Here is a 26,060-nt window from a genome sequence, read left to right on the forward strand (position 1 = left end):
TCTCCTAGGAGGAGCGGATTGCATCGATCTCCGTGGCCCAAAGCTGTTTGTGAGCCCTCTGCTGATCTGGAAGTGTGACAGCTATTTATTTCTTAGGGAAAGGGGGACTAAATTAGGCATCTTTATTTTATTCTCCTTGGGTAGAAAAATCCAATGCTATATTGGAACAGGTTAATGGCCCACTAAGTAGTATTCAGGGCCCTGAATTATGGAGGAGAGAAATAGCTGTGAATCTCCTAATATGTGCAAGGAGAGCTGGGGAATCTTTTCTAATGCTTGGAGGGGAGATCAAGGTGCCTCCAAAAGGATATTCTCCAGTGGGGTCAAAGGATCTTCAGTCTAGCACACCCTCATTCCTCTTTCTTCATTCTTTTGTTATTTCATTCTTTCTTTGACTTCCCTCCCTCCCTCCCTCCCTCCCTCCCTCCCTCCCTCCCTCCCTCCCTCCCTCCCTTCCTTCCTTCCTTCCTTCCTTCCTTCCTTCCTTCCTTCCTTCCTTCCTTCCTTCCTTCCTTCCTTCCTTCCTTCCTTCCTTCCTTCCTTCCTTTCCTTCCTTCCTTCCCTTCTCCTTTTTCTTCCTTTCCTTTTCACAATATACATATTGTGTAAATATCCTTACATATATATATATATATATATATATATATATATATGTAGGCTTAGGGGAGTGGATCTGGAGAACAGGGTCTGGAACTTGGTTTGCCATATCAATAAATATCCCCTGATCTCTGCAATCAAGCATGCAATTTGATTACCTTGCTAGCATTTGCTTCGATCGCATGACTAACAGAATTATTAATAGCTATAAAATTATTCAGACCCTTCAACTTCCAGCCAGCCTCCTTATCTCAATAGCCTCTCTTAGTCCCAAACCCCAGGTCGATTAAGAAGGAACATGCTGATTTGGATTCTGCCTTGATTTTCCTTTCCTTTCATTCTTTCTGGTTCCCCCCTCTCTCTCTTCCCTCTATGGTACCAGAAGGCTCCCACCACTTGATCCATAGATTGAATAATTTAGGCCCAGCCCTTGTCCCTCAGCCCCAGGCTGAGTTAGAGAGTTCTTCTCCTACATCATTTCTTCCTCCATTCCCCTGCCATTGACCCTGGGTGTGTAATGGGAGCCCTAGCTGAAGAGTGATATACCACACTGAGCTGCTGTGGGAGCCTACGCAGACAGATGCCCAGAGCACAGTGGCTCTCCGGCCATCCCGTGTCAGTTGCCCAGACGCCCTCCCGTTTTCCCAGAGCTCCTCACCCTGACTCCTCTTTTCTCGGCTGAGCCTCCTCGGTCCCTCTCCGCTCTCCTGGGCTGCTAGAGCCAGCCATTTCAAGGAAAAGTGGCTGGTGATTCTGGTGGGAGGATGAAAAGGGCTGGGGGCTCCCATGTGACCCCTGCTGGTCCAGCTCAGGTCTGGAGAGCCATTGATTTCCGAAGCTGTCTGTTGGGTTTTCATCGTTTGCCTAGGGCTGCGCTCGAGTCTTTGACGGATGTAATTTTGAGCGATCGGCCTGTCTGTTCTCATCAGTGCAGCCTCCCAGAACCGCTGGCTGGCTCCCCAAATTAAAGTGCACAGTGGCCAATGGAGGCTTCCTCCCATTATGCTGCAGCCCAGCGGAGACCACTGTGGGCATCGGCACGGTCCCCACGCCCGATCGTGCATGCTTCCCCCTCACATAGGTATCTTTTCTACCATCCTGTTGTTACCATCTGGGCTTTTAATTTGATCCCCCCAGGGCCTAGTCTGCCATCCCCAGCAGCAATTGCATGGATACTGATGTCTCTTTTTTCTGCGCTCTTGGCTGGAAGGTATACCAGCAACTCAGCCACTTCTTGGAAGAAAGCATGCTGGTCCCAGCTGGAGGAAAGAAACACTGATTAACAAGCCCCCAGCCAAGCTTGGCCTGCACCCCGGCTGGGCTCTCCTGGGCCTCAGACCTGAACGCGCTCCCTGGGGTTGGCAAGGCATCGTTCCCTTCTCATTCAAATGAGGCGCATCCCAGCCCGGCTGCCCAAACGGCTTTTTTGGGAAGCTTCTCCTCTCCTGACCTCCTCCTGGGAGTTCTTTCAGACCGGCTTCCCCTTACCCCAAAGCTCGTCAACCCGAACGGGTAGTGTGACGTGCATTGTCAGTGGCCCACATGACTTGCCTTTGGTACTTACATTGTTCAGTAAGGTGATGTCATGGTAGCTGTCAGATGGGCCCCTCTTGGGGGGACAGCTTGTCTTTCAGTGTCTTCTTAAGCTGACCTTCACCGGGGCTCGAGTTCCCAGGATCTTGACAGTGCCACTGTGGGATGGCCCGGAGATTTTGTGGTAACCATCCCCGGGATCTGGTTCAGGTTCCCTGCTTGTATGAACCCTGAGAGAAGCCTTGAAGCAAGAGGGAGTCTGGGATTGCCAAGCTTGCAAGAGCTTTCTTTTGGCCAAGTTGCCTGGGGACATCTTGGCCCACCGGGTCAACTCTAGTGCTGACAGCCCTTGCTTCTGGTGTAGTAGGCATAGAAATTTCCCTTTCCTATCATGGCACACTGGAGTATTGACTCCAGGCTTTTCCTTGCTTCTACTTACCTCATACCCTCATTGTCAACATAGCATTTCCCCCCATATTTCTGCATATTCTTCATTTCTCAGTATTCTATAGATAGGGAAACTGAGGCACAAAAAAAGTCTGCTCTGTACTAGTTGTTCTGACGTGGATGATTGTTTAGAATTTACTGAATTAGACTTCCGGAAGACCCAGTAGGTTCCCACAAAGCAATTTCTACTCCTCCCTTTACTCTCCATTCTTTTCAAGAGCAGGCTAGTGCTTCCAACCACGCCTTTATCAACATTGTTAAAATTTTCATTAGGGCTTTTCATGGCTCCTTCCATATCCCACCATTTCCTTTACATTTTATTTATTTGTTTGTTTATTTGTTATTTATTTTAATATACATTAATACTCTTACCTGGTTATTCAGTATTTTGTGGTTTCCACTGAAACTTGACTGCCAGAATCTTTTCCCTCAAGGGATCCTCTTGGGGCCACTGCACGTGGATTAATAAAATCAAGAAATCCCTGCCAGTGTGTTCCACCTCTCTGAAACTGGATTGACTGTAATTCAATGGAAACACCTTTAAAGGACATCACTTTTGGGGGGCATTTCAGGCTGATAGAAATGTTTCTGATGAGGGGTGGCTCACTGTCCATCAGGGGGCAGTTCCCTCCCCTCGAAGCCCAGAAGTGGGAGAAAGAGCAGGATCCCAGGGCCTTAGAGCCTAGAAAACTCATCTGCAGCAGGCCGCCACTGCTGTGGCCACTGGTCATGGGCTGTCTCTCTGCCTGGTATCATGGGTTGTCCCATTCCTGGAAACTTTCACAACCTGTGCTTAAAGATTCAGAATAATCAGAATAGTTAACACTTACAAAGTGCTTTAAATATAATGGCCCATTGGATCCTCACAACAACCCTCCCAAGTGGTTACCATTATTATCTCCATTTTACAGAAGAGGAGACTGAGGCTAAGTAAGGTTAAGTGAGTTGTCAAGCTTATGAACAGAAATGCTGTTTCCTTCCTTCCAGAGAGAGACAGAGACAGAGAGAGAGAGAAGAGAGAGAGAGACAGAGACAGAGACAGAGAGAGAGAAGAGACAGAGAGACAGAGAGACAGAGAAGAGAGAGAGACAGAGAGAAGAGAGAGAAGAGAGACAGAGACAGAGAGAGAGAAGAGAGAGAGAGACAGAGAAGAGAGAGAGAGACAGAGAGAAGAGAGACAGAGACAGAGAGAGAGAAGAGAGAGAGAGACAGAGAAGAGAGAGAGAGACAGAGAGAGAGAAGAGAGAAAGAGAAGAGAGAGAGACAGAGAGAGAGAGAGAACTGGTGACTCTGAGTACAGATTCAGGTGGGTTTTTTTTCCTACTTTCTTTATTTTTCTTTTTTTTTTTCCCAAAATGGTTAATATGGAAATAGGTTTTGCATAATTTAAATGTTTAATAGTTATATTGCTTGCCTTTTCAATGGCTTGGAGAGAGGCTGGAGGGAGGGGGAGGATTTGGAACTTAAGATATAAAAATGAATGTTTACAATTAAAAAAAAAAAATTGAAAAGTGACTTATCCAGGGGCAGCTAGATGGCGCAGTGGATAGAGCACCAGCCCTGAAGTCATGAGGATCTGAGTTCAAATGTGACCTTAGACACTTAACATTTCCTAGCTGTGAGACATTGGGCAGGTCACTTAACCCCAATTGCCTCAGCAAAAAAGAAAAGAAGAAAAGTAACTATAAGGCAGTCATTGAGGGATAGTCACTTCTGGCCATATTCTTCCTTTCCCCCAGCAAATGAAAAAAAGTAAAACATGGGAGCCCAACACCTCACTTGGGAGATCACCCACCATTCCATACTTGTAGCGTCCCACTTCTCTGACGAAAAGAGGGAGTGCTTCCTTAGATCTTTTGTGTTGGAGGTTAAAATTGGACATCATAATAACCAGGTTCTTGTCATCAGTTATTTATTTATTTATTTATTTAATTATTTTAAAATGAAACAAAACAGAACATTGTCATGTGCCCAATAGAATGTCGGGGAAGATTCAGAATATATAACAATAAATTTCCATTTCAAGAAAGCGTATGTAATAATAGAAGAAATTATATTCACAAGTGTCCATGTTTTCTTTGCTTCCTTATGGGTTATTATTTTTATCTCTGCTGCATACTTATTTTTTTTCCCCTTTCATCCCTTCCATATCCCCCGAGCCGGCTACAGTTAAGCACAGATATATTTATATATACATACATACATATAAATATATATATACATTCACACCCACCCACAGTCCCACCCACATATAGATATATCTACATCCACTCATACATAGAGCTACCTGCATACGTACCTACATATACTCAGACACACTCACTCACACTCACACACACACACACACACACACATATGAGACACACGCTCATTTACCCACATGTAAAAAATGGCATCATTGTTGTGTTCTTTTTTCTTACATTATCATGTGTGACGGTGTCTGCTTTCTTGCTTATTTTATTCTGTATCAGATCATATAGTTCACTTAAGTACAGAGTAGTGCTTCTCTGATTTTCACATTAAGCTCAAGTGACAGGCCCTGGGTTCAAGTTCCCACTCTGCAATTTGCACAAGTGCTGGTTCCTTAAACCAGAACTGTGATGTTATGTGGGTCCCTGTTTCCTCATCGATAAAATATGACCACTGAGCTCCCTTCCCAGCTGAATCTTTGAGTCTGTGTGTTTATGGTTTCTTTATCTTCTTCCCTGGGACAGTCACAGCCATTCATCTGTACCTTTTTTTGGTTGCTGTTCTTGGGCATCCCTATCTGTACATACTAATGGCCATAAGTCAGGGATAGGTGAGACGGTCATATGGGCCCGCTGCTCAGTGCCAGGCATGGCCGTACAAAGTTTTTGAATCCTTTGGACGCGCCTAAGGTTGCCTCTACTCACCATCATTGGTATCTGGATGGTGGCAGGGAAGCTTCCAGGATGAGTGAAATCTTACTTTCCAAGACCGTGGTAGCTCTGTCTCTTTGGAAGGAGCAGAGAGAAGTGAGGGCCGGCTACAGGGCTCCCGGGACTCTGGGGAGGGTGAGCTAGAGAAAGAAAAGGTCCAAGAGGAGATCAGGTCTGCAGCTCTTCTACCATACTGGTTGGCAATTCAACTAAAATGGAGTAAGGCCTGTGATAGCCCTTTCACCCCCGACTTCACTGTCACCATATAATTGCATTTGGGTAGCTTGTATCTAGCACATCTGGGCTCTCCCTGGGGGCTAAGCTGGAGATCTCCTTGACCCCAAAGCCATCCAAGGTCTGAGAGTCTAAGGAAGGAAACAAGGGTTCACACAGAAGCAAAGGCCAAGGAAAACAGGCAATCCCCCTCTCCCTGGATGGCTCCAAACTGTGTTCCATTCATTCACACGGATATAGCAGACATCTTGCCATCCGCCCCCATGCTGCCCTTCTCCTGGAGACTGCAGACAATACTTTCTTTCCTGGATGAGTTAACCTGTTCTACTTGGGAACTGTCTCTGTTCTGGCTCTGAGCTTGACTAGCACAGCAGTGCAAACTCAGCTAATAAGATGCTACCTAGTGGGGTCAGATTATGCTTCAGATCCATCCACTCTGGACATCTTCAGACTTGCTATTCCCTGTGCATTTGTCCCACCCCCAATCCTACCTTCCACCTTTTGCTCTGGGCACAGTTATAGTAGAAGGTAAGTTTCTTAAGGGACCGTCTCACTTTTGTATTGTATCCTAAGCACCGAGGACAGAGGACAGTGCCTGGAACATAGTAGGTGGTTAATTAACAAATTCTGGTTCATTCATTCATTCTGATCTGATTGAATGGCCTTGAATTGCAAAGCTGCTATGAGCTCCTGGTAATTCTAGAGTTCCCCAGTAGAGGGCAGAATGATCCGAAGCATGGCCTATTTGCATAGTCAAATTAGAAGCCAGGACTGAAGTTCTGCAGTAGCAGATTTTTGTTATTTATCTGTCAGGGTGGAAATAATAAAGTATTCAAACTGAAGCCATACAGAACTGAGTTTTCTTTTATTTGGGGGGGAAGTATTCTATTAGCTTGTGCTCATTGTTTTGCAGCTCCAAAATCTCTTCCTAGCTAGATTGGAAGTACCTGAAGGGCAAGAGCCACAAGGTGGCTTTTTGAATGTACCCCCCTCCCACTTTCTAGTTATGGTGATGAATAAAAAATAAATAAACCAAATCCCAAAGCTCCCCACCTTTAAGCCAGATTTCTGTGATTGACTCAATTTTAACACAAGCAGGGAAAGGGAAGAGAGCGGGTTTTCCCAGCGACTGGGCTGCCACATACCCCAGTTAGGGCCGCTCCCCAAGGGACGGAGCTAGAGCATGGAGGTTGCTGGCTTTCTGATATTCTTGATTGTGGAGGGTATAAGGAGGAGGGTGAGCATGTTTGCCAGGGCTGGACCCCAGCAATAAAAAGGGACAGTCAGGCACTTAGTCGGCAGTGCCCCCTAGTGGCCATACATATGCCCCCAGCCGGTGGGCAGCATGTTGAGTCAGCTCTGACTGAATGCTTTGGATTTCACACGGGAAGCTGTGATTGGGGATGATTAAAGTCGCTCTCCGGAAGCTGCTTAGCCTCTCTCACCTTAATTTTCTCTTAGGTAAATGAGGATTTAAAACTATCCCTGATATCTAGAAATACTGGGTTCAAGTAGGATGTGCCTCTTCAAATGCAAAATGTTTCTCTCAGCACCTATAGCACAAAACCCTACATACGGTGGACGGCCAACTACTTATTCCCTTGTATCACTGATCCTGGAAAGAAGATGGGGCATAGAAAAAAAAATCTTCAATTGCTCAACCCTTAGTTTATTCCTCCCTCCCTTCCTTCCTTCCTCCCTCCCTCCCTTCCTTCCTTCCTCCCTCCGCTCCTTCTTTCCTTCCTTCCTTCCTCCCTCCCTCCTTTCCTTCCTTCCTCCCTCCCTCCTTTCCTTCCTTCCTTCCTTCCTTCCTTCCTTCCTTCCTTCCTTCCTTCCTTCCTTCTTTTCTCTTTCCTTCCTTCCTTCCTTCCTTCCTTCCTTCCTTCCTTCCTTCCTTCCTTCCTTCCTTCCTTCCTTCCTTCCTTCCTTCCTTCCTTCCTTCCTTCCTTCCTTCCTTCCTTCCTTCCTTCCTTCCTTCCTTCCTTCCTTCCTTCCTTCCTTCCTTCCTTCCTTCCTTCCTTCCTCCCTCCCTCCCTCCCTCCCTCCCTCCCTCCCTTCCATCCATCATGGATGTTTCTGAAGCAGCTACATTGTGTCGGGATTGATGGGAGGCCCCACCCAGGAGGTGCCCAGACCTGGCCCCAGGGAGCTGACAGTCTAGTTGGAAATGGGCAAAGATAAGGAGCTAGCCTCGATGCAGGCCCTGTAAGGCCTAGCCTGCTTGCGGGAAACGCAGTTCAATAGAGATTTTGTTCAGTGGCTCCTCCTCCCAGGCACCGGGCACACAAACACAGACCTGAAGGTCCCTCGCCCCCCAAGCCGCCGGCTGAGCGGTGGACCTTGTCTCCTTGCCTGACAGGACAGGGCAGGGACAGGATTGGGGTTCGGGGCTCTTCCGGCTCCCCTCCCAGCTGCCCTTTCTGCCCAAAGCCCCTTCTCCTAGCTTATGCACGTTGGGTATGGGCGAGGCCCCTAAAATGAAGCAAACAGCAAGAGGGAAAGTAGGGCCGAGGCGGATGGCCACCCAGGTCAGGGTTCGAGGCGAGGCTCCCGAAAGTGCCCCCGCAGAATCAAGAGCTCCCCATGGTCCGCGTGGTCACCTGTCCACCCTCCCCTTCGTCTGAGCGCTGTTACTCGGGGCCGCGAAGGCCCCTTTTAGCCCTCGGCACAATTCTCGGGGCACGGCTGCCAGCCGCGAGCCTTTTTTGGCGTCTTCCCTCCCGGCCTCCAGTGGCCGGGCAGCCCCGCCGGCGGCCGGCGGCCTCCTCGGCCTCTCAGCACTGCCGCGCCTGGACAGAGCCCCGGCTCTGGGCTCCGGGCTCGGGCGGCTACAGCCGGAGGCGGAAAAGCCCCCAGCGAGACGAGTACCCAGCGAGGCCGCTAGATGGCCCCCTTGTGATTCGGAAGAAGCAGCCGGCTCCTGCGCGACCCAAGCGAGCGGAACCCACCACGGGGAAGGAGGCAACTTTCTTGGGCCGGCGTGCCTTCAACGCCCAGGGCCGGCCTTGGGTCCGAGGAGAAAAGAGCGGGAAGGGGCTTTGGGTTACTAAGACGGCGAACGGGCGCGCTCCGGCCCGGGGATCGGAAGGGCGAGAGCCACAGTTCCCCGGAGCTGCCGGAAGGACTCGGGGAGGGGAGAGGGGCTGGGGGCTGGGGGGAGGGGAGCGCGGCTGGGAAAGCTAATGGAAATGCCGGAGTCCCCCGGCCGCCCCCGCGGCCTTCCCTCTGGGGCCCGGCTTTGCCACGCGGCTCTCCCCGGTGGCCATCGCAGCCTCGGGAAGGGGCGCACTGGGCGCCGGCCCTTCCCCCCGGCTGCAGGGGCGGGAAGGAAGTCCCCCCCCCTTTAAGCGAGCCGAGCCGGCGAGCTCTAACAGTGACATTGAACTTGACTGGAATTCTCCCCTGGTCTAGCTCAACTGGGGGAATCCGGCCTTTGGGAAAGCTCTCCCCGGGGGCAGGGGGGAGCGGCCTCCCCCCCTCCTCCTCCTCCTTTCCCTTCTTCCTCTCTCATCCTCCTCTCCCTCCTCCCCTCCTCCTCCTCCTCTTCTTCTTCCTCCTCCTCCTCCCCCTTCTCCTCCTCTTTCCTCTTCCTCCTCTTCCTCCTCCCTCCTCTTCCCTCCTCCTCCTCCTCCTCCTCCTCCTCCTCCTCCTCCTCCTCCTCCTCCTCCTCCTCCTCCTCCTCCTCCTCCTCCTCCTCCTCCTCCCCCTTCTCCTCCTCCATCCTACTTCTCCTCTCCCTTCTTCCTCCCTCTTCCTCCTCTTCCTCCTCCCTCCTCCTCCTCCCCCTTCTCCTCCTCCTCCATCCACCTTCTCCTCTCCCTTCTTCCTCCCTCCTCCTCCTCCTCCTCTCTCCTCCTCCTCCTCGTCCTCCTCCTCCTCCGGGGGCACTGTTAATCATTTTTTACCTGAATAATTCTCCCATCGCTTCTTGACCTGGGGGATTGTTAATGGGCAAGCCTCCCATGCAGACTATTTTCTCCAGCTCAATCAAATCCTGGAGGCGCCAGTTTACTTTTATCGATCAGCGGGTTCCTGACAGGCTTTGCCACAAGGAAGCAGCATCATCCTTTTTTTAACTCAAAGGGGAACAGCTCGCCTTAAAGTTTACGGCTAAAAGCCTCCATGCATGGCAGGGAAACATTTTAGCAGCCTGCGCCCCCAGACCCGTTTTAGGGAGACGCCAAACACACAGATGACCGGGTCCGGGGATCACGCCCTTAGACCCCTGGCAAAGGTTTGGGAGGCGGGGGGCGGAGTGGAGATCTCTTTAATTACTGCTTAATGCCCTTTGTTCCTCCCCACTCCCAGCAAAGGTAAGTAACTCCTGGGGGGGGGGGCGGGGGGGAGGATGAGCTCTCCGCCCTGCAGAGCCCAGAATCGCTTCATCCCTTCAGCCGAAGCCCAGCCTCGGCCCTGCTGGTCATTGAGCTGTTCTTCTCCCTCCCCCCCAGCTTGGTCCCCACCCCTCCCGACCCCCAGTCCAGTGGGTCTCCCCGCCCCCCCATCCCTGGGCCCTGCCGCTCCCAGGCTTCCTGGGCCTTCCAGGATGCTGTCAGCCCGAAATCCGCGCCCCTACCCACCCACGAAAGGGAGAGCTCCCCGCCGGCGCCTTGGCTCGGTGGCTCCTGCGCTAGCTAATTCCTGCCCTGGGCTGTGCCCACCAGAGCCCCTCGCTTCTCCTCGAGCCCGCACCCTCCACGACAGACTCTTCGACGCCGATCGTGTGCTCCGCGGGGGGGGGGGGGGGGGGGGGGTCTCCGCCCCGGGGTGAAGAGATTTCCTTAGGCTTCGTTTTTCCTTTTCTGCCCCTCCCCGGCCCCAGTGAGAAGCTGATGAGCCAGGGCCACTGACGGGGGGCGGGGGGGGGGCTGCGGAGGGAGTCGGGCTGCTAGGAGGGGGCAGGTTTTGAAGAAAACCCTTCCTGCGTCCGATTTGCCTTGGGATCGTTCTTTAAGGGTGAGACTGAGCCTTCTCCGGGAGCCGAAGCCTCGGGCTGGTTTTTTACCTGGGCTAATTACGACTTTGCTCACCTACTCGGCCAAGCGTCCCGACCTCCTCCTTCTCCGGGGGGCCGCCGTTCAAGGCTCAGAGCCGAGTCTGGGGAGGGGGGAGAACTCCCCCCTCCCCTGCCCTCCGGACCCCGCGAATGCGGCTGACTAAACAACTTGCACCGGGATTTTTTTTTTTTTAATTCCTGCACCTAAGTGATTTTAATTAAGGTCCCTAAGCAACGTTGAAGAGGTTCCCGCCCCCCCCCCCGCTGGGCCGCCGCCCCCCTCGTTTATCGGGGCGCATTTCCTGGGGCGCGCTGGTGTCATTAGGTTCCAGCTCCGTCCTCCCGCGTCGGGCGGGGAGTCGGCCCCCGAGCCCGCGGCCCACATCGACCAGAGCGGGACCTCGGTGGCCAGGAGCAGCGGGTGGGCGCGGGGCACAGCAGGGCTGCGGGGGGGGGGCGATGCCCGATTTCTCTTCCCCGGCCTGGGCTCCATCCACTCGGTTTCGGTTGGAACCTGACTCATTTATAGGATGCTCCATTGCAAGGGGATATAGACAGCCTCCCCCCCCCCAGACACACATATACACATATGGCAGCCCCAAGAGCGCAGCTGCTCCCCCCACATCCCCAGACTGGGATTTTATTAGGCGACGAACAAGTGGGAGAGCGGAGCAAGAAGTGCAGCTTTAGTTCCTGGCATCTCCGCATTTGGCCTGGCGGGGAGGGGGCCGGGGGGCGGCAGCAGAAGCAAGCTTTCAAGGGAGCACAGCTTTTCACAGAGAAGCCGAGCTCTGCGGAGATCTAAGTTCAAAAGAGAAATCCAGAAAAACAAGCCACCGAGCTAGGCCGATGACCACGTCTCCCTCTCTCTCCCCCTCTCTCCCTCTCTGTCTGTCTGTGTCTCCCTCTCTGTCTGTCTGTCTGTCTCTCTCTCTCATCCCCCACCCCGCCACCGCCGCCGTTTTCCCCCCTCTTCAAGTCAAGAGAGCCAGGAAAAAAGGGGACCAGGAAGAGAAAAAAGGAAGAAGAGGCGTCTCAGGAGCACGATGGGAAAAAGAGCCTTCCCCCCGAATCTCTCCCCAGCCTTGCCCAAGAAAGCGGCGGCGAGCGGTTTATCCAGAGGATGAACTGCGGCGCTCCAGCCGAGCCCCTCCCGGCTTGGGTACCACTTCTCTGTGTGTAAGTTTCTCCCGCTTGGCTCCTCCCCCCTCGGCGAGCCGGCCCCGCCCCTCTAGCTAGAAACACGTCCTGCCGTCCGCTGATTGGCTGCAGCCTGGCGTAGCTCCGGCTCCAGCAAGCCCTCTCTCCAGATTCCGCGGCCAGTAGTTTGCGGCAACGGGAGGAGGAGCAGCAGCAGAGGAGGAGGAGGAGGCGACGGCGGCGGCGGCGGCAGCAGCAGCGGCGGCGGCGGCGGCGGCGGCGACATCGGCGAGGTGGGAGAGCTAGAGCCAGAGGCGGAGGCAGAGCGAGGAGCGGCGGCGGCGGCGGCGGCAGGACAGCGGCTTCGTTCGGTGCGCGGCGCTGTCGGGGTGGCCTTCGGGAACGGCCCGCGGACGGTCCTCCGGAGCGGCTCCTGGGAATTCTGGCAGCCGGAGATTTGGGTAAGAACTTCCAAGATCTCTCCGCCGGCTAGCAGCAGCAGCAGCAGCATCTTCGGCTCCCGCACACACACTCGCGCGCACGCACACACACACACACACACACACACACACACACACACACACACACACACACACACACACACACACCTAGAGAGCGCGGGGAAGCACCCGAGAGAAGCGAACGAAAGGACCCCGGGCCTGGAAGTAAACTTTGGCTGCCAGAGCGAGCGAGCCGCCGGAGCCTGGCCGGGGCGGCCGCGCGGAGACCCGGATGCCTGCGAGAGGAGAATGAGCTCTGGGGGATTCGATCTGGCAGCAGCGACGCCGATTTCGCACCCACCCCAGCGGAGCCCAAGGTAGAAGGCGAGCCCGTACCTGCGCTCTCCCCGATTGTCGGTGCCAGTCCGCGGCATTGTGACTTCTCCATCCTCTCTCTCCGCTCTCCCTACTCACCTCCCCCTCCCCCGAGCCAGCTGAAAGAACTGAGACTCTGATTTTTTTTTTTTCCCCTGGGGCAAATACCCTGGCGATTGGCTCCCGAAACTTGAGGCGGTGGGGATCGCGCGCTCCGGGCTGCGGCCGTGGTAACTTTGATTTCCGATCGCGGCCGCCCGCTGCCCTTTGACTCGTTCGTTTTGCGGGGGAGGCGATTCTGTGCAGGAGGCCCTCCGGTCCGTAGAAGCGGCCCGACGGGCGGAGGAAAAAAAAAAAATCCCTGGGCGAGCGAGCGCGAGCAGCCGCTTCCGCAGCCTCTCCCGCAGCCTCTCCCCTGCCCGCCGGCCCGAGCCCCGGGCCCCAGGAGCCGCCGAGAAGCCCCGGCGTGTGCAGGACTTTCCGCCGACCTCAGCCCCGGCAGCGGCTTCCTCCCCTCCCCTGCCGCGGCCCTCGAGCCCAATCTGTCATTCTCTCTGCCTCCCGAACAAAAGCAGCCTCGGAGCCCGGCCGAGCCGTCAGGACGCGCTTAAAGTGTGCCCGTGTTCTGCAGTAAGATTTGTGCATTTTTGGGGAGGGGGGAAGATATTTGCGCATGCCAGGTGCAAAGACAGCTCAATCCCCTCTCCGGTGACTGTGTGCGCGGGGCTCCGTGGCCGGCGTCTCCGGAGGCTCTTAGCTCCTCGTTTGTTTCGGTAACTTCGGGGTTTGGGGCTTTTGCTTTTCGGCCCCGGCTGCTCCCCGGCCAGCCGGAGAAAGCCGCCGTCCTCCCGCGTGCCTCCGACCTTTCTCCCTTCTCTGCCGATTTTTTTTTTTTTTTTTCCTTTTGGCGGGGAGGCCGGCTGGCTGCGGATCGCCCCGTAACTTTAAAGGCACCGAAACCGCGGCGGCGGAGGTGAAATCCACTAGCTGGGCAGCCGGGCTCGAGGAGAAGAGCTGAGCCAGCGCGCCAGCTCTCGCCCGATTTCTGGCTCCTCTCCCCGCCTCTCCCAGCCTCTCCGCATCCCAGGCGTTTGCTTCGCCTGCTGCTTTTTTTTCCCGGTCCTGCTCGGCAGGACTCGTGTTTTCCGCTTCTCCTCTCGCGCTCCCTCCCTCCCCGCCAAAAAGCCGAGAGAGACACAAAGAAAAAGCCGGCTCCCGATCAACAGGCAGAGCCCCACCAGTCGAGTAGAGGAGAGCCCCCGAAAAGAAGAAGTCACGGAGCCAAGAAAAATGGATTCTTTTTTCCCCATGCTCCTCCTGGAGGCTTTGCTGTGGACCCAGGCGGCCTCCCTGATCAATTTAAAATACTCGGTAGAGGAGGAGCAGAGAGCGGGGACGGTGATCGCCAACGTGGCTAAGGACGCCCGGGAGGCCGGCTTTCTGCTGGACGCCCGGCAGCCCGCCTTCCGGGTGGTCTCCAACTCAGCCCCCCACCTGGTGGACATCAACCCCAACTCCGGGCTGCTGGTCACCAAGCAGAAGATCGACCGGGACCTGCTGTGCCACCAGAGCCCCAAGTGCGTGATCTCCCTGGAGGTGATGTCCAGCTCCATGGAGATCTGCGTGGTCAAGGTGGAGATCAAGGACCTGAACGACAACACGCCCAGCTTCCCCAGCTCGCAGATCGAGCTGGAGATCTCGGAGACGGCCAGCCCCGGCACGCGCATCCCGCTGGACGGCGCCTACGACCCGGACTCGGGCAGCTTCGGCGTGCAGACGTACGAGATCACGCCCAACGACCTGTTCGGCCTGGAGGTGAAGACGCGCGGCGACGGCTCCCGCTTCGCCGAGCTCGTGGTGGAGAAGAACCTGGACCGCGAGACCCAGGCCCACTACAACTACCGCATCACGGCCCTGGACGGGGGCGAGCCGCCGCGCATGGGCACCGTGGGGCTCAGCATCAAGGTGATCGACTCGAACGACAACAACCCTGTGTTCCCGGAGCCCACCTACTCGGTGAGCGTCCCCGAGAACGCGCCCCTCAACACGCCCGTGCTCCACCTCAACGCCTCCGACCCGGACGAGGGCACCAACGGCGAGGTGGTCTACTCGTTCTACGGCTTCGTCAACGAGAAGGCCCGCGGCCTCTTCCAGATCGACCCGCACAGCGGCCTGATCTCGGTCAGCGGCGCCATCGACTACGAGCAGGGCCGCGTGTACGAGCTGGACGTGCAGGCCAAGGACCTGGGGCCCAACTCCATCCCGGCCCACTGCAAGGTCACCGTGAGCGTGCTGGACGTCAACGACAACGCGCCCGTCATCAACCTGCTGTCGGTCAACAGCGAGCTGGTGGAGGTGAGCGAGAGCGCCCCGCCGGGCTACGTGATCGCGCTGGTGCGGGTGTCCGACCGCGACTCGGGGCTCAACGGCCGCGTGCAGTGCCGCCTCCTGGGCAACGTGCCCTTCCGCCTGCAGGAGTACGAGAGCTTCTCCACCATCCTGGTGGACGGCCGCCTGGACCGCGAGCAGCGGGACCAGTACAACCTGACGATCCAGGCCCGCGACGGGGGCGTGCCCTCCCTGCAGAGCACCAAGTCGTTCACCGTCAAGATCACGGACGAGAACGACAACCACCCCCACTTCTCCAAGGCCTACTACCAGGTCATCGTGCAGGAGAACAACACCCCGGGGGCCTATCTGCTCTCCGTGTCGGCCCGGGACCCGGACCTGGGCCTCAACGGCAGCGTCTCCTACCAGATCGTGCCCTCGCAGGTGCGGGACATGCCCGTCTTCACCTACGTGTCCATCAACCCCAACTCGGGGGACATCTACGCCCTGCGCTCCTTCAACCACGAGCAGACCAAGGCCTTCGAGTTCAAGGTGCTGGCCAAGGACGGGGGCAACCCCTCCCTGCAGAGCAACGCCACGGTGCGGGTCATCGTCCTGGACGTGAACGACAACACCCCGGTGATCACGGCGCCGCCCCTGGTCAACGGCACGGCCGAGGTCTACATCCCCCGCAACGCCGGCGTGGGCTACCTGGTCACCGTGGTCAAGGCCGACGACTACGACGAGGGCGAGAACGGGAGGGTCACCTACGACATGACCGAGGGCGACCGGGGCTTCTTCGTGATCGACCAAGCCAACGGCGAGATCCGCACCACGCGGACCTTCGGGGACGGCTCCAAGACCACCTACGAGCTCATCGTGGTCGCCCACGACCACGGCAAGACGTCCCTCTCGGCGTCCGCCCTGGTCCTCATCTATCTGTCCCCGGCCCTCGATGCGCAGGAGTCCGTGGGCTCGGTCAACCTCTCCCTGATTTTCATCATCGCCCTGGGCTCTATCGCCGCCATCCTCTTCGTCACCATGATCTTCGTGGCGGTCAAGTGCAAGAGGGACAACAAGGAGATCCGGACCTACAACTGCAGGTAACGGCCCCCGACCCTTCCCCCCGACCCTTTTGTTGTGGCGGTTTGGCTCACGGTCGTGGTGTCTGTCCGTCTCTGTGTTTAGACTAAGTGCCTTAAAAAAAAAAAAAAAATCCCCCAAAGCACCGAGTTTACTTAAATACCTTTTTTTTTTTTGGGGGGGGGGTGGGAGGAGGAAAGGCAGAACAAGGTTTGTCCCAGCCCGAGGGGATCTATTCTCTGGCTCTGACACTTCGCGGTGAGACAGTCGTTTGCTGTTTGCATTCTGTCATAATGATGATAAGCAGAGAAGCAATTATCTTTCTAAAATTTGCACAGCTGTCTCCGCGAAGTTATGGCAGGAAAAAAAATCAGAAAGAGGAATAGTTTTCCTTCTCCCTCCCCCCCCCCCCGCCACCCCGCCAAAAAAAACCCAAAACAAAACCCTGTCCGGAGCCCCAGCGGCCCGCCGACTGGAGACGGAGCCGAGCTTTGGGCCGGGTCTGCCCGCGCCCGGCCCGCCGGAGGGGAAGCGGCCCCCAGGGAGAGGAAACGCCGCTGGGGATTGGAGTTGGAATGGGGGAGGGGAAGGGAGGGGAGGAGGGAAGGAGCCCGAGAGCCTGGCGTCTGTGCCCGGCCCCGTGGAAAAGCTGGGGGGCAAAGGGAACGCTTTTCGCAGTCATTTGGATGCTTCCAAACATCGGGGTGCTGGGCTGCGGTGTAGACCCGGCACCCAAACGACCGACGACACTCTCCCCTCTGTGGGTGGCTAAGTGGTTATCGCTCTTCTTCCTCCGACTGCGAACCGGTGGGTGGGGGCTCCCCTCCGGGGGCGCTGGCCAGCTAGGGGCACCCTTAGCTCGGGGCCCCACCGGAGAATGCCCCTTGGACGCCCGCGTCTCTGAGGCTGCTGAGGGGCGGGGGGGGCGGGGGGGCTTGAATGCCCACGGCCAGAGGGAAAGGGGGAAACCGAGAAATCGAGAAAAGCAATCCGATCTCGGGACCCCCGGATCAATTAAAGGGGGAACCCCAAACCACTGTTGTGCGGGTTCTTCACATCCAGACGCTGTTTATTATTTTTTGCAGCACTACCGAATCCGAGGGTTCAAACAGGGGGAAAAAAAGGGTTTTGGAGTCGGATGCAAATGAGTCCCGGGTTCCCGAGCCCCCGCCCCTCTCCCCCGCTGGCTCGGACCCCGCAGGTGTGCGCGTGAGAGCGCGCGCTTCGCCACCCAAGCGTTTCCCCCGGCTCCCGGGCCGGCCATCTGGGCTTGACGTAGGCGGCGAGCCACCCGAAGCCGTCCTGGCCCGGGTCCGAGGCGGCGGGGCGGCTCGGGTCCGAATGGACGCTGGGAGGGCGAGCTGCCCGGCTTAGCCCGACGGAGGCGTAGCCCCATGAATATCAATGAGGGCCCATAAAGGAGCAGCTGCGGCACCGCCTCGGAACTGGGGCTAATCCTGTTAGCCGAGGAGTGGCTCGGGCTCCGCCGGCCCCGGGGGCTGGGGAGATCTAGGGACCCGCCCGGGGCCGGGCCCAGGCGTCCCGGCGGGCGAGGACGGGCTCTCTCCACGGCGGCCCACCCGGCCCAAAGCGAGGGAGCGTCTCGGCCCTTTGCCGGGATGAAAAGGAGCTGCCCGGGAGAGAAGCCCTGGCCGCCCGACGGCCGCGCGCCGGCGGAGAGTGTCCCCGTGGCGACGGGGCCCGGGCGGGCCCCTCCCCCCGCAGGCCGGCCCTCCCGGACTCGGGATGGCTGAGGCTTAGCGAACCGCCATTCGGGGCCGTGCCTGATAAAGAAATAAAGGGCAGCGCCCAGGCTGCCCCTTTGCCAGGCTGCCCAAGCTAGGTGAGCAAAAAAAAAAAAAAAAAAAAAAAAAAAAAGCCACCCGGTGATTCGGACCGAGGCTGCTGCTCTAGCAGTATCTAGCTACATTCTTTTTTCTTTTTTTTTTTTTTTTAAATGTTTTGAACTAGCGGGAGCCCGGGGCTCCCCTCCAGCTCTCCTCCGCTCTTCCCTTCCTCCTCCAGTCCGCTACCCGTGGCCTCGGTGGCTCCGACCGCCTGCCTTGCCCGGGCCCGGGAGAGCTCTGGAGAGGATGCCGGGAGCCTCTCGGCTCGAGGTGTGGGCAGTGCCCGGGAGGCCCCAGCCTCTCGGCGGCCCTTCTCTCCTCCCGCTGTCCTCGGCCACTTGGGCTCCGGGGGCCGGGCTCTCCTTTCCGGTGGGGCTCCGGGTTGTGCAGGTGTCCCCGGCAGCGCCCCCCCCCCCGCCCCCCGGAGCCGCCCCGCAGCGAGCGCTTGGCTTCGCGGAGGCAGGCCGTTCGGCCGCCGGGCCGGCCCGCCGCCCTCTTTTTTGCCTGCTCTTCTCCCGGGCGAGCGGAGGGCGCCGAGCCCCGGGCTGTAGAAAGTAATAGAGGGAGTGGAGAATCCCGGCGCCCGCCCCTTGTCCCGTGCTGTGTCTGTGTGTGTGTGGCTCGCTGTGAGGCGAACGGAGCCGGCTTGGGTCCGGCGCGTTCGCAGTCCCGCTGTGTGTAGGTCTGGCTCGGTGCGGAGCCTGCCGCTGAATGCACTAACCCTGACATTCTCTTGCAGCAGCTGCCTAGCCATCCCTCGCCTCTTCTGCCATTTCATAAAAAGGCCCAAACGGCAAGTGGAGGGGCTGCGGCTCTGTTTCTCCTGGGAGCAGGGAGGAAGGCACAAAAGCAGGGGAGAAACGGAGCCCGCCGGGACCAGGTACAAAAGGCGCTGCTCCCCGTTCGAGCCACGGCGGGCTGGCAGACGCGGGGCGGGGGGAGGGAGCCGGGGGGACGGCCCCGAGGGCGCTCCGCACCTGCCGGCGGGCGCTGACATGGGCAGGACCGTGGCTAACGCTGGGGGGGCGGGGGGCGGGAGCGCTCCTAATCGCCGGGTTCTTTTCCCTTTCCTTCGTCCCCGAGGCCGTCCCCCCATCGTAAGTTGCCTCAGGTCCGGGCGTCCGAGCGTTGTGCCGTAGCTTTCCAGTGGGCTCCCTTTCCCCTCTGCCAAATTGCCAACTGGAGGAAGCGGGGCGGCCGGGGGGGCGCTCAATTCGGCCTGCGAACTCTGGGGTCCCCGTGTCGGAAGCACCAGGAGGAGCCAACTCGGCGTAAAGGGGGCCCGGAGGAGCGGAGCCCCTGGGGGGGCGGCCGGGCGGCCCAGCGAGCTCACCTGGCTTGTCTGTCCCCCAGGATCGCCGAGTACTCCTACGGGCACCAGAAGAAATCGGGCAAGAAGAAGAAGATCAACAAGAACGACATCCGGCTGGTGCCCCGGGACGTGGAGGAGAACGACAAGATGAACGTGGTCAGCTGCTCCTCCCTCACCTCGTCCCTCAACTACTTCGACTACCACCAGCAGAGCCTGCCGCTGGGCTGCCGCCGCTCCGAGAGCACCTTCCTGAACGTGGAGAGCCAGGCCGGCCGCGGCGCCGGCGCCGGCACCGTCTACCACCACACCTTCGCGGTGCAGAGCGCCCAGCAGCCCGACCTCATCATCAACGGCATGCCCCTGCCCGAGGTGAGTGGCCCCGGGGCCCCTCCAGCTCGTCCGTCCCGTCCCCCCTCCACCAGCCTGGCCCGGCGTCTTGGGCCGCAACCCGGATGGGACTTCTCCCGGAGCCCTCTGGGGCATTTGGGCCTTACGTTGGTTTTCCCATTCAAAATGGACCTAATGGGGCAGCTAGACTGTGCCGGAGATGGAGCACCAGTCTTGGAGTCAGGAGGTCCCGAGTTCAAATGTGACCTCAGACACTTAACACTTCCTGGCTGTGTGACCCGGGCAAGTCAGGGGGAAAAACAAAACAAAACAAAACAAACAAAAAAAACCCCTAAAAACTAAACCACAATTAAAAAAAAAAAAAAACAACCAACAAACAAACAAACAAAAAAATGAAGAGGCCCAAGCCCCAAAATACTTTGCTTTAGGGAGAGCCACCATTCTAGCAGAGGCTCTGACAGGCTGGTGGAAGAGGATCTGTTATTCTGAGGGCTGTGTTCCAGTTTGGCCATAATTAGCTTTGCCCTATTCCTGCTAACTGGCATCTTCCTTGGGGGGTGGTTCGAGGGAGGGGGGCAGGAAGCCAAATTCCTTTGCCATTTGGTGGTAGTTCTGGTCACAGCTGAGAGGAGAGGAGCTTGAAAAACTGTCACTGACCACGTGGGTTGTTTTTTTTTTTTTGTTTGTTTGTTTTTGGGTTTTTTGGTTTTTTTTTTTTTTTTTTTTTTTTTTTTTTTTTTTTTTTTGGATTAACTGGATCTCGGTGTCTGCCCTTACCTTGTCAAGGGGAAATTGTCATTTGCCTTGTGGTTTTTGGATTAACCCGGGATATTAGTTGTGTCTGCCCTTACCTTGGTAAAGGGAAATTTTCATTTGCCATTTGGTTTTTGGACTAACTGTGGACATTGGTTCTATGTGTCTGCCCTTATCTTGCCAAAGGGGAATTTGTCATTTGCTGTGTGGCTTTTGGATGAACTGGGCATATTATCGTATGTGTCTGCCCTTACTGTGGCAAGGGGAAATTGTCATTTGCCTTGTGGTTTTTGGATTAACCGTGGATATCAGCTGTATGTGTCTGCCCTTATCTTGGTAAAGGGAAATTTTCATTTGCCATTTGGTTTTTGGACTAACTGGATATTGGTTCTATGTGTCTGCCCTTACCTTGAACAATCAAAGGTTGCAGATGGTTTTTCAAATGGAAGTGTTTTCTTGAAGCACTAGGAAGATGGCTAATGGCTATTGGAATGCTGGAGGGTAAGAGGTGGAGAGAAGTGAGGAGGGGTATCTGTAGGGGGGGGGGAGAAAGGGAGAGACGCTTACGTGTTCCATGTGCTTTTGTGCTCTCACCAGATTGTTGACCAGCTACCTGTCCCAGCTGCAGGGGATTTGGGAGGTGATTTAGTCCAATCCCCTAGATAGATCTCTTGGTCTATCTACTCATTCCCGCATCACTCATCCAACCATTCGTTTGACAGACACTTATTAAGCCCCTACTATGTGCCGAGCCCGGGCTGGGTTGGAAAGGGGGGGTTTTCCGAAGCCAAACGGTGTCTGCCTCCAGTGTGGGGCCAGAGAAGAAACAACAGCCTAATTTGGAGAAGGACAGCACTCAGGATCAGGGCCACTCCATTCAGTTCCATTCCGGGCAGCTGGAGTGGGGTTGGACTAGATGGCCCCGAGGCGCTTTCCAGTTCCGCCTGGCTCTGGGTGCGGATTTATCCAGGCGGAAACAAAACTGCGCCCTGGAGAGTCCATCCCATAGTGCGAGCATGCGCGGCAGAGCCATTCCCCAGCTCACAAACGAGATGGCCCTTTGAATGGAGAGGGGCTAACGAGGGGGAGGCTTCGGTCCAGCCCAGTCCCATCCGAGGGCCACTTCTTAGGCACATATTGGGTGCTGAGCAGCGCAGTGGCTGCTGGGGAGCAAAAGGCCCAAAGTAAACAGGCTCCTCTCTTGAAGGGCTCCGCCCCCCCCAATAAGGATAAATAAAATGTACACGCAGTGAGGCCCCAGTGCTCTGGGGGGGGGGGGGGGAGGCAGGGGCCAGGCTCCGGGACAAATGGGAACATTTTGGAGGAGCCACCGGTGAAGGATGGCGGAAGTAAATTATTCATTCCCACAAGGAAGCGGAGCGCAGATATAGTCAATTAATCAATCAATATATATTTATTGAATGCATATTATATGGCCAGTCCTGTGCTGGGCTCTGTATAAATATTAATTAGGCTGGGCTAAGAGTCCAAGAGACCAGGCCCTTCCGGACCGCGGTGCCTCTGGTGCCTGGCAAGCGGGAGGGGGCACATGAAGGCCAGCTTCCTGTCAGGGAGGGCCACCCCCCTTCCCCCCACCCTTCATCTTTCCATGGCCCTGCCGGGAACAGGGGGCCAACCGTTGGCTCAGCTGAGTCTAGGCCTGGGGCACCGGGGAAAATGGAAGCCGGCGGCTAATACGGTCATTGCAGCCCGGCGGGAGGGTGCCTTGGGCCAACACCCCAGTTAAGGCAAAGAACCGAATTGGGATCGTTTCCTCGGCCCTCTTCTGCCTTCCCCTGGCTTGATGCTGCCATTCATTGCTCAGGAGATCTCTGAGGGCGGGCGGGGACCCAGACGTCCTGCTAGGTAGTCCCCCTCATTGGGGAAACTCGAGTGGGCTGGGCGCCTTGGCCCGGTCATTTCCACTGCATCTGCCACCAAGTTGCATATAGGGGAGAGGGCAGGGGAGAGGAGGGAAGGGGGAGGGCCAAAGATTTCCTTCCCCCCTATCTAGCTAAAGCTTCCTCCAAGAGGGAGGAGCAGCCGAAAGGGAGTGATGGCTAAAGTCCATAGAGTATCTCGGCCCAGTTCTCTCTGTCAAGGGCCTGAGCATGAGGGCCATGGGAGCCTAGGAAGCCAGCCGGTGGGTGCCGGGGGATGGGCCCTAGGTATGCCTGGGGCATCGGAGGGGAATCATTTTCCCAGAGGCCTTCACTGTGCCTCTTTAAAGTTCCCACTTTATTCTAGGCCCTTGACAAATAGGACCTCCTTAGACTAGAAAATAAGCTCCCTGAGGGCAGGGACTGTTTCACTTTTGATTTTTTAATCCCCAAATCCTTCAAGGTGTCCTACACAGAGTAGGAGTCATTTTCCCAGAGGCCTTCATTGTGGCTCTTTTCAGCGGGTTTCCATGTCCCTATCCTGTCTGGGATGTCACAAGTCCAACCCAGGGAGCCTCCACACACTGAGCTAGGTTCCATGCCTGATGCAGAGTCAGAAACCCACTTCTTGTCCTCAGAACACTTCCAATCTCACTAGAAAGGGAAAGGAAGAAGCTTTTGTTAAGTACCCACTTTATTCTAGGCCCTGGAGAAAAAGGGCCTCCCTGAGGGCAGGGACTGTTTCACTTTTGGTTTTTTTGTTTGTTTGTTTTTCAATCCCCAATCCTTGAAGGTGTCCTACACAAAATAGGAGTTGGATTGGGTTGTATTAAAGCGAATCCCCTTGGGGAGGCTAGCTAGAGTCCAAAATGGCCGCAGTAGAACAAGAAGGATTTGGATCCAATGGCAGGTTGTGCGATCCGGCCTCTGAGGGCCCCGGGCCTCCCCCCCTCCATCTGCCGTGGCAGTTACAGGCAAGCATATCCAGCCTTTCTGGTTAACTGTCAAGGTTACCCACTTTGATGCTGAATTGGGGAAGCTTCTGCATCAATGCACAAACACAGACAGCCGATGCCAAATGGAGCTGCCCAGAGAGGCGAGAAGTGAAAGGGCCTTTTAAGGCAATTAGGCTGATAAGGGGGTTGTAATAGAGCACCGGGCCCCAGAACTGGAACTCAACCCGGGCCGCCCATCTGGCCCTGGCCCAGGATGTCGAGGTCCCGGGGCAAACTCGGGGCAACTTCCTCACCCTGGAGCTGGATTTCCTCCTGGGGGAGTGAAAGGATCGGACCAGGCTCCCGGGAGCTGCAGTTTCTTGAGTAACCCTATGTATTTTATTTATTCTTGCGTGCCCTCACGGTGCCAGGTAGATGAGAAGTGCTTCATAGACGCTCTGTTTATCTGTCCAGTTTTTGCATTTAAAAACATGGGCCTGTAAAGGAGGCCAGGACACAAAAGAGAGCGAAAATTCCTGGCCCAGATGGTCCGAGGGTCGGGGGTTAGGGGCTGTCTATCCGTCCACGGTTAAGGGCTCTGGCTGCACGTCCCCACACTTGCACAGATCCCTTAGATGGCAGCATCTTGGGTTCTGAGTGCTGTTCAACGAACTAAAATGAGGGGTGGGGGAGATGAGAAGCACGCTCACAGAAGCCACCCTGGGAAACCCCCTCAGACATTCTCCATGGAGTTTTCCAGACTCAGGAGGGGTGATGGAGGCAGAGGATCATCTCCCCCCAAAGATTTGAGAGAACTGGAAAGAATCAGGAGAGCACAGGAGAAAACAGACCCCTGGGGTGGAGAGGGGAAATGGGCAGTGGCTGACATTTTGAAGAAATTTGAGTTGCTGCTTATAACCAGGGCCTTTGGGGTCCTGGGTTCTGATCTGGAAGGGGCCTTGTTGGAGGATGTAAGCTCACGGAGGGTAGGAAGCCTTCCAGACTCGGGCTTCTTCTCTGGCGCAGGATGGGTGCTAACGAACGTGGGGCGAATTCAGTTCCAGGTCCTGTAGTCTAACCTCGCCATTTTCAGGCCATAGAACTCTTGCTTCTCGTCCATTTTCTTGACCATAATAGAATAAAAGGATGAGGGGGCATTTAAAAATCAATGTAGACCCCCTGTGTGGGAAAAAAAAGAAAAGAAAAAAAAAAGAAAGCCACCGGGCTTTTCTTCAGCACGTTCAGGATGTTGAGTTGTCAGGACTGTCCCTTGTCTGCCATTTTAGCCTTGCAAAAGCTGTTCCCAGCTGGTCTCGGCTTGGAAGCCATGTTCCCAAGTAGCCTGCGCCATTATCATCTCCATGCAACTGCCACAGGCCCCGGTTAGTTTACATTAGGATTTGCTAATTTATTATTATCATTCCTGATTAGCAATTAGCTGGTTACCTTAGAGATCGCTTGGCTCCCTGTGCACCCTCGCCAAAGTTGTGTTCAGCCAGAGTCTTCTCACTAATGATCCTGAGATTTCATCCCCTCTGGGGATTGGAGGCAGGGCTTTTTCCATAGAGGGCTCTGCTTTAGGATTCCTTTTTAACAATAATGACCATTAAGAGTATGCTTATTGTTAGTGAGCTTATCAATATCTACCTCTGGGCTGGGCCAGTCATTTAACCTTTCTGTGCTGCCCCAAACTCTAGGTTTCCGAGCGGGGCCTGGCCTGCTGGAGGAAATTCCTTACTGGGAGTTCCCTAGACTTGTGAAATTGGAGATCTCTTAAACCGCCTCCCCCAACACACACACACACACACGCACACACACGCACACACACTCACACCGACACTGACACAGTGTCACACACTCACACTTTCACACACACACACACTCACACCGACACTGACACACAGTGTCACACACTCACACTTTCACACACACACACACACTCACACCGACACTGACACACAGTGTCACACACTCACACTTTCACACACACACTCACACTGACACACAATGTCACACACACACTGACACTGACACACACACTCACACACAATGTCACACACACACTCACACTGACACACAGTGTCACACACTCACACTCTCACACACTGACACTGACACACACACTCACACTCTCACACACACAATGTCACACTCACACACACACTCACTCACACACACACACTGACACTGACACACACTCTCACACACACAGTCACACACACTGTCACACACACTCACATACACACACACCCACAGAAATTGGCAAGCATGTGTGTTGCCAAAACTAATACAACCCGAATTGTTAAGGTAGCAAGGTGAGGCAGAATGAACACTGGACTGGAGTAAAGCCGGGGTTCGTAGCCTTCCGTCCCTTAGGACCCGTGTGACCCTAAGCAAGTGAAAATGAAGGTGATGGACCAGATGAGCCCAGGCCTCCTTCCAGTCCAGTGATCCTCCATCCAGGTTTTCCCGGTGAGGAGCCCCTGTGGATGGCACAAAGAGCCAGTTCTGGAGTCGGGAAGACCTGGATTCAGTTATTACCTCCATGTTGGCTGACGCCGGGTGAGCCACAGCCACTCAGTACTGGTCCGGACCCACTCCCTGAAATTCGAAGTTTTTGATGAATGCTTGCTTTGTTTCTGTGGAGGGAGTTTCCACACCGGGAATGCTCCACAACAGTGAAATCAAAGCTTCGGGCTCCTCCCATTATGTAGTAATGTAGTTACTGTGAATTATTAGGGCTAGGGGCTGGGCCAGTGATTTTATTCGGGTGGGGAAGCTCCCAGTGAGGCAATTCATTCCCTCCCCCATCCAGGTGAGCACCTTGTCTTGGTCCTGGAGCACTGCCTCAGTCCGTGGGCCCAAAGGGGGTCCCGCAGCCAGCAGTTTTAGAGATAGGTCTGGAACCCAGG

At 55.8% G+C, this 26,060-nt stretch overlaps 1 protein-coding gene across 5 annotated transcripts in view; it reads left to right on the forward strand.

Annotated features, from left to right (window-relative positions):
• The first annotated feature begins 12,044 nt into the window (after nt 1–12,044).
• PCDH19 (protocadherin 19) overlaps nt 12,045–26,060 on the forward strand; it is a 111,061-nt gene continuing 97,045 nt past the window's right edge. Inside the window, exons 1-3 of one of the 5 annotated variants that reach the window (XM_074276955.1) lie at nt 12,045–16,093; nt 18,660–18,800; nt 19,274–19,601. In XM_074276955.1, coding sequence (XP_074133056.1) covers nt 13,953–16,093; nt 18,660–18,800; nt 19,274–19,601 — 2,610 coding nt within the window. In that variant the 5' untranslated portion in view covers nt 12,045–13,952. The remainder of the gene's footprint in view (nt 16,094–18,659; nt 18,801–19,273; nt 19,602–26,060) is intronic. The other 4 variants (XM_074276953.1, XM_074276954.1, XM_074276958.1 and 1 more) reach the window with 4 other exon arrangements.

The sequence above is a fragment of the Sminthopsis crassicaudata genome, chromosome X (genome assembly GCF_048593235.1).
Source record: "Sminthopsis crassicaudata isolate SCR6 chromosome X, ASM4859323v1, whole genome shotgun sequence".
Taxonomy (NCBI): domain Eukaryota; kingdom Metazoa; phylum Chordata; class Mammalia; order Dasyuromorphia; family Dasyuridae; genus Sminthopsis; species Sminthopsis crassicaudata.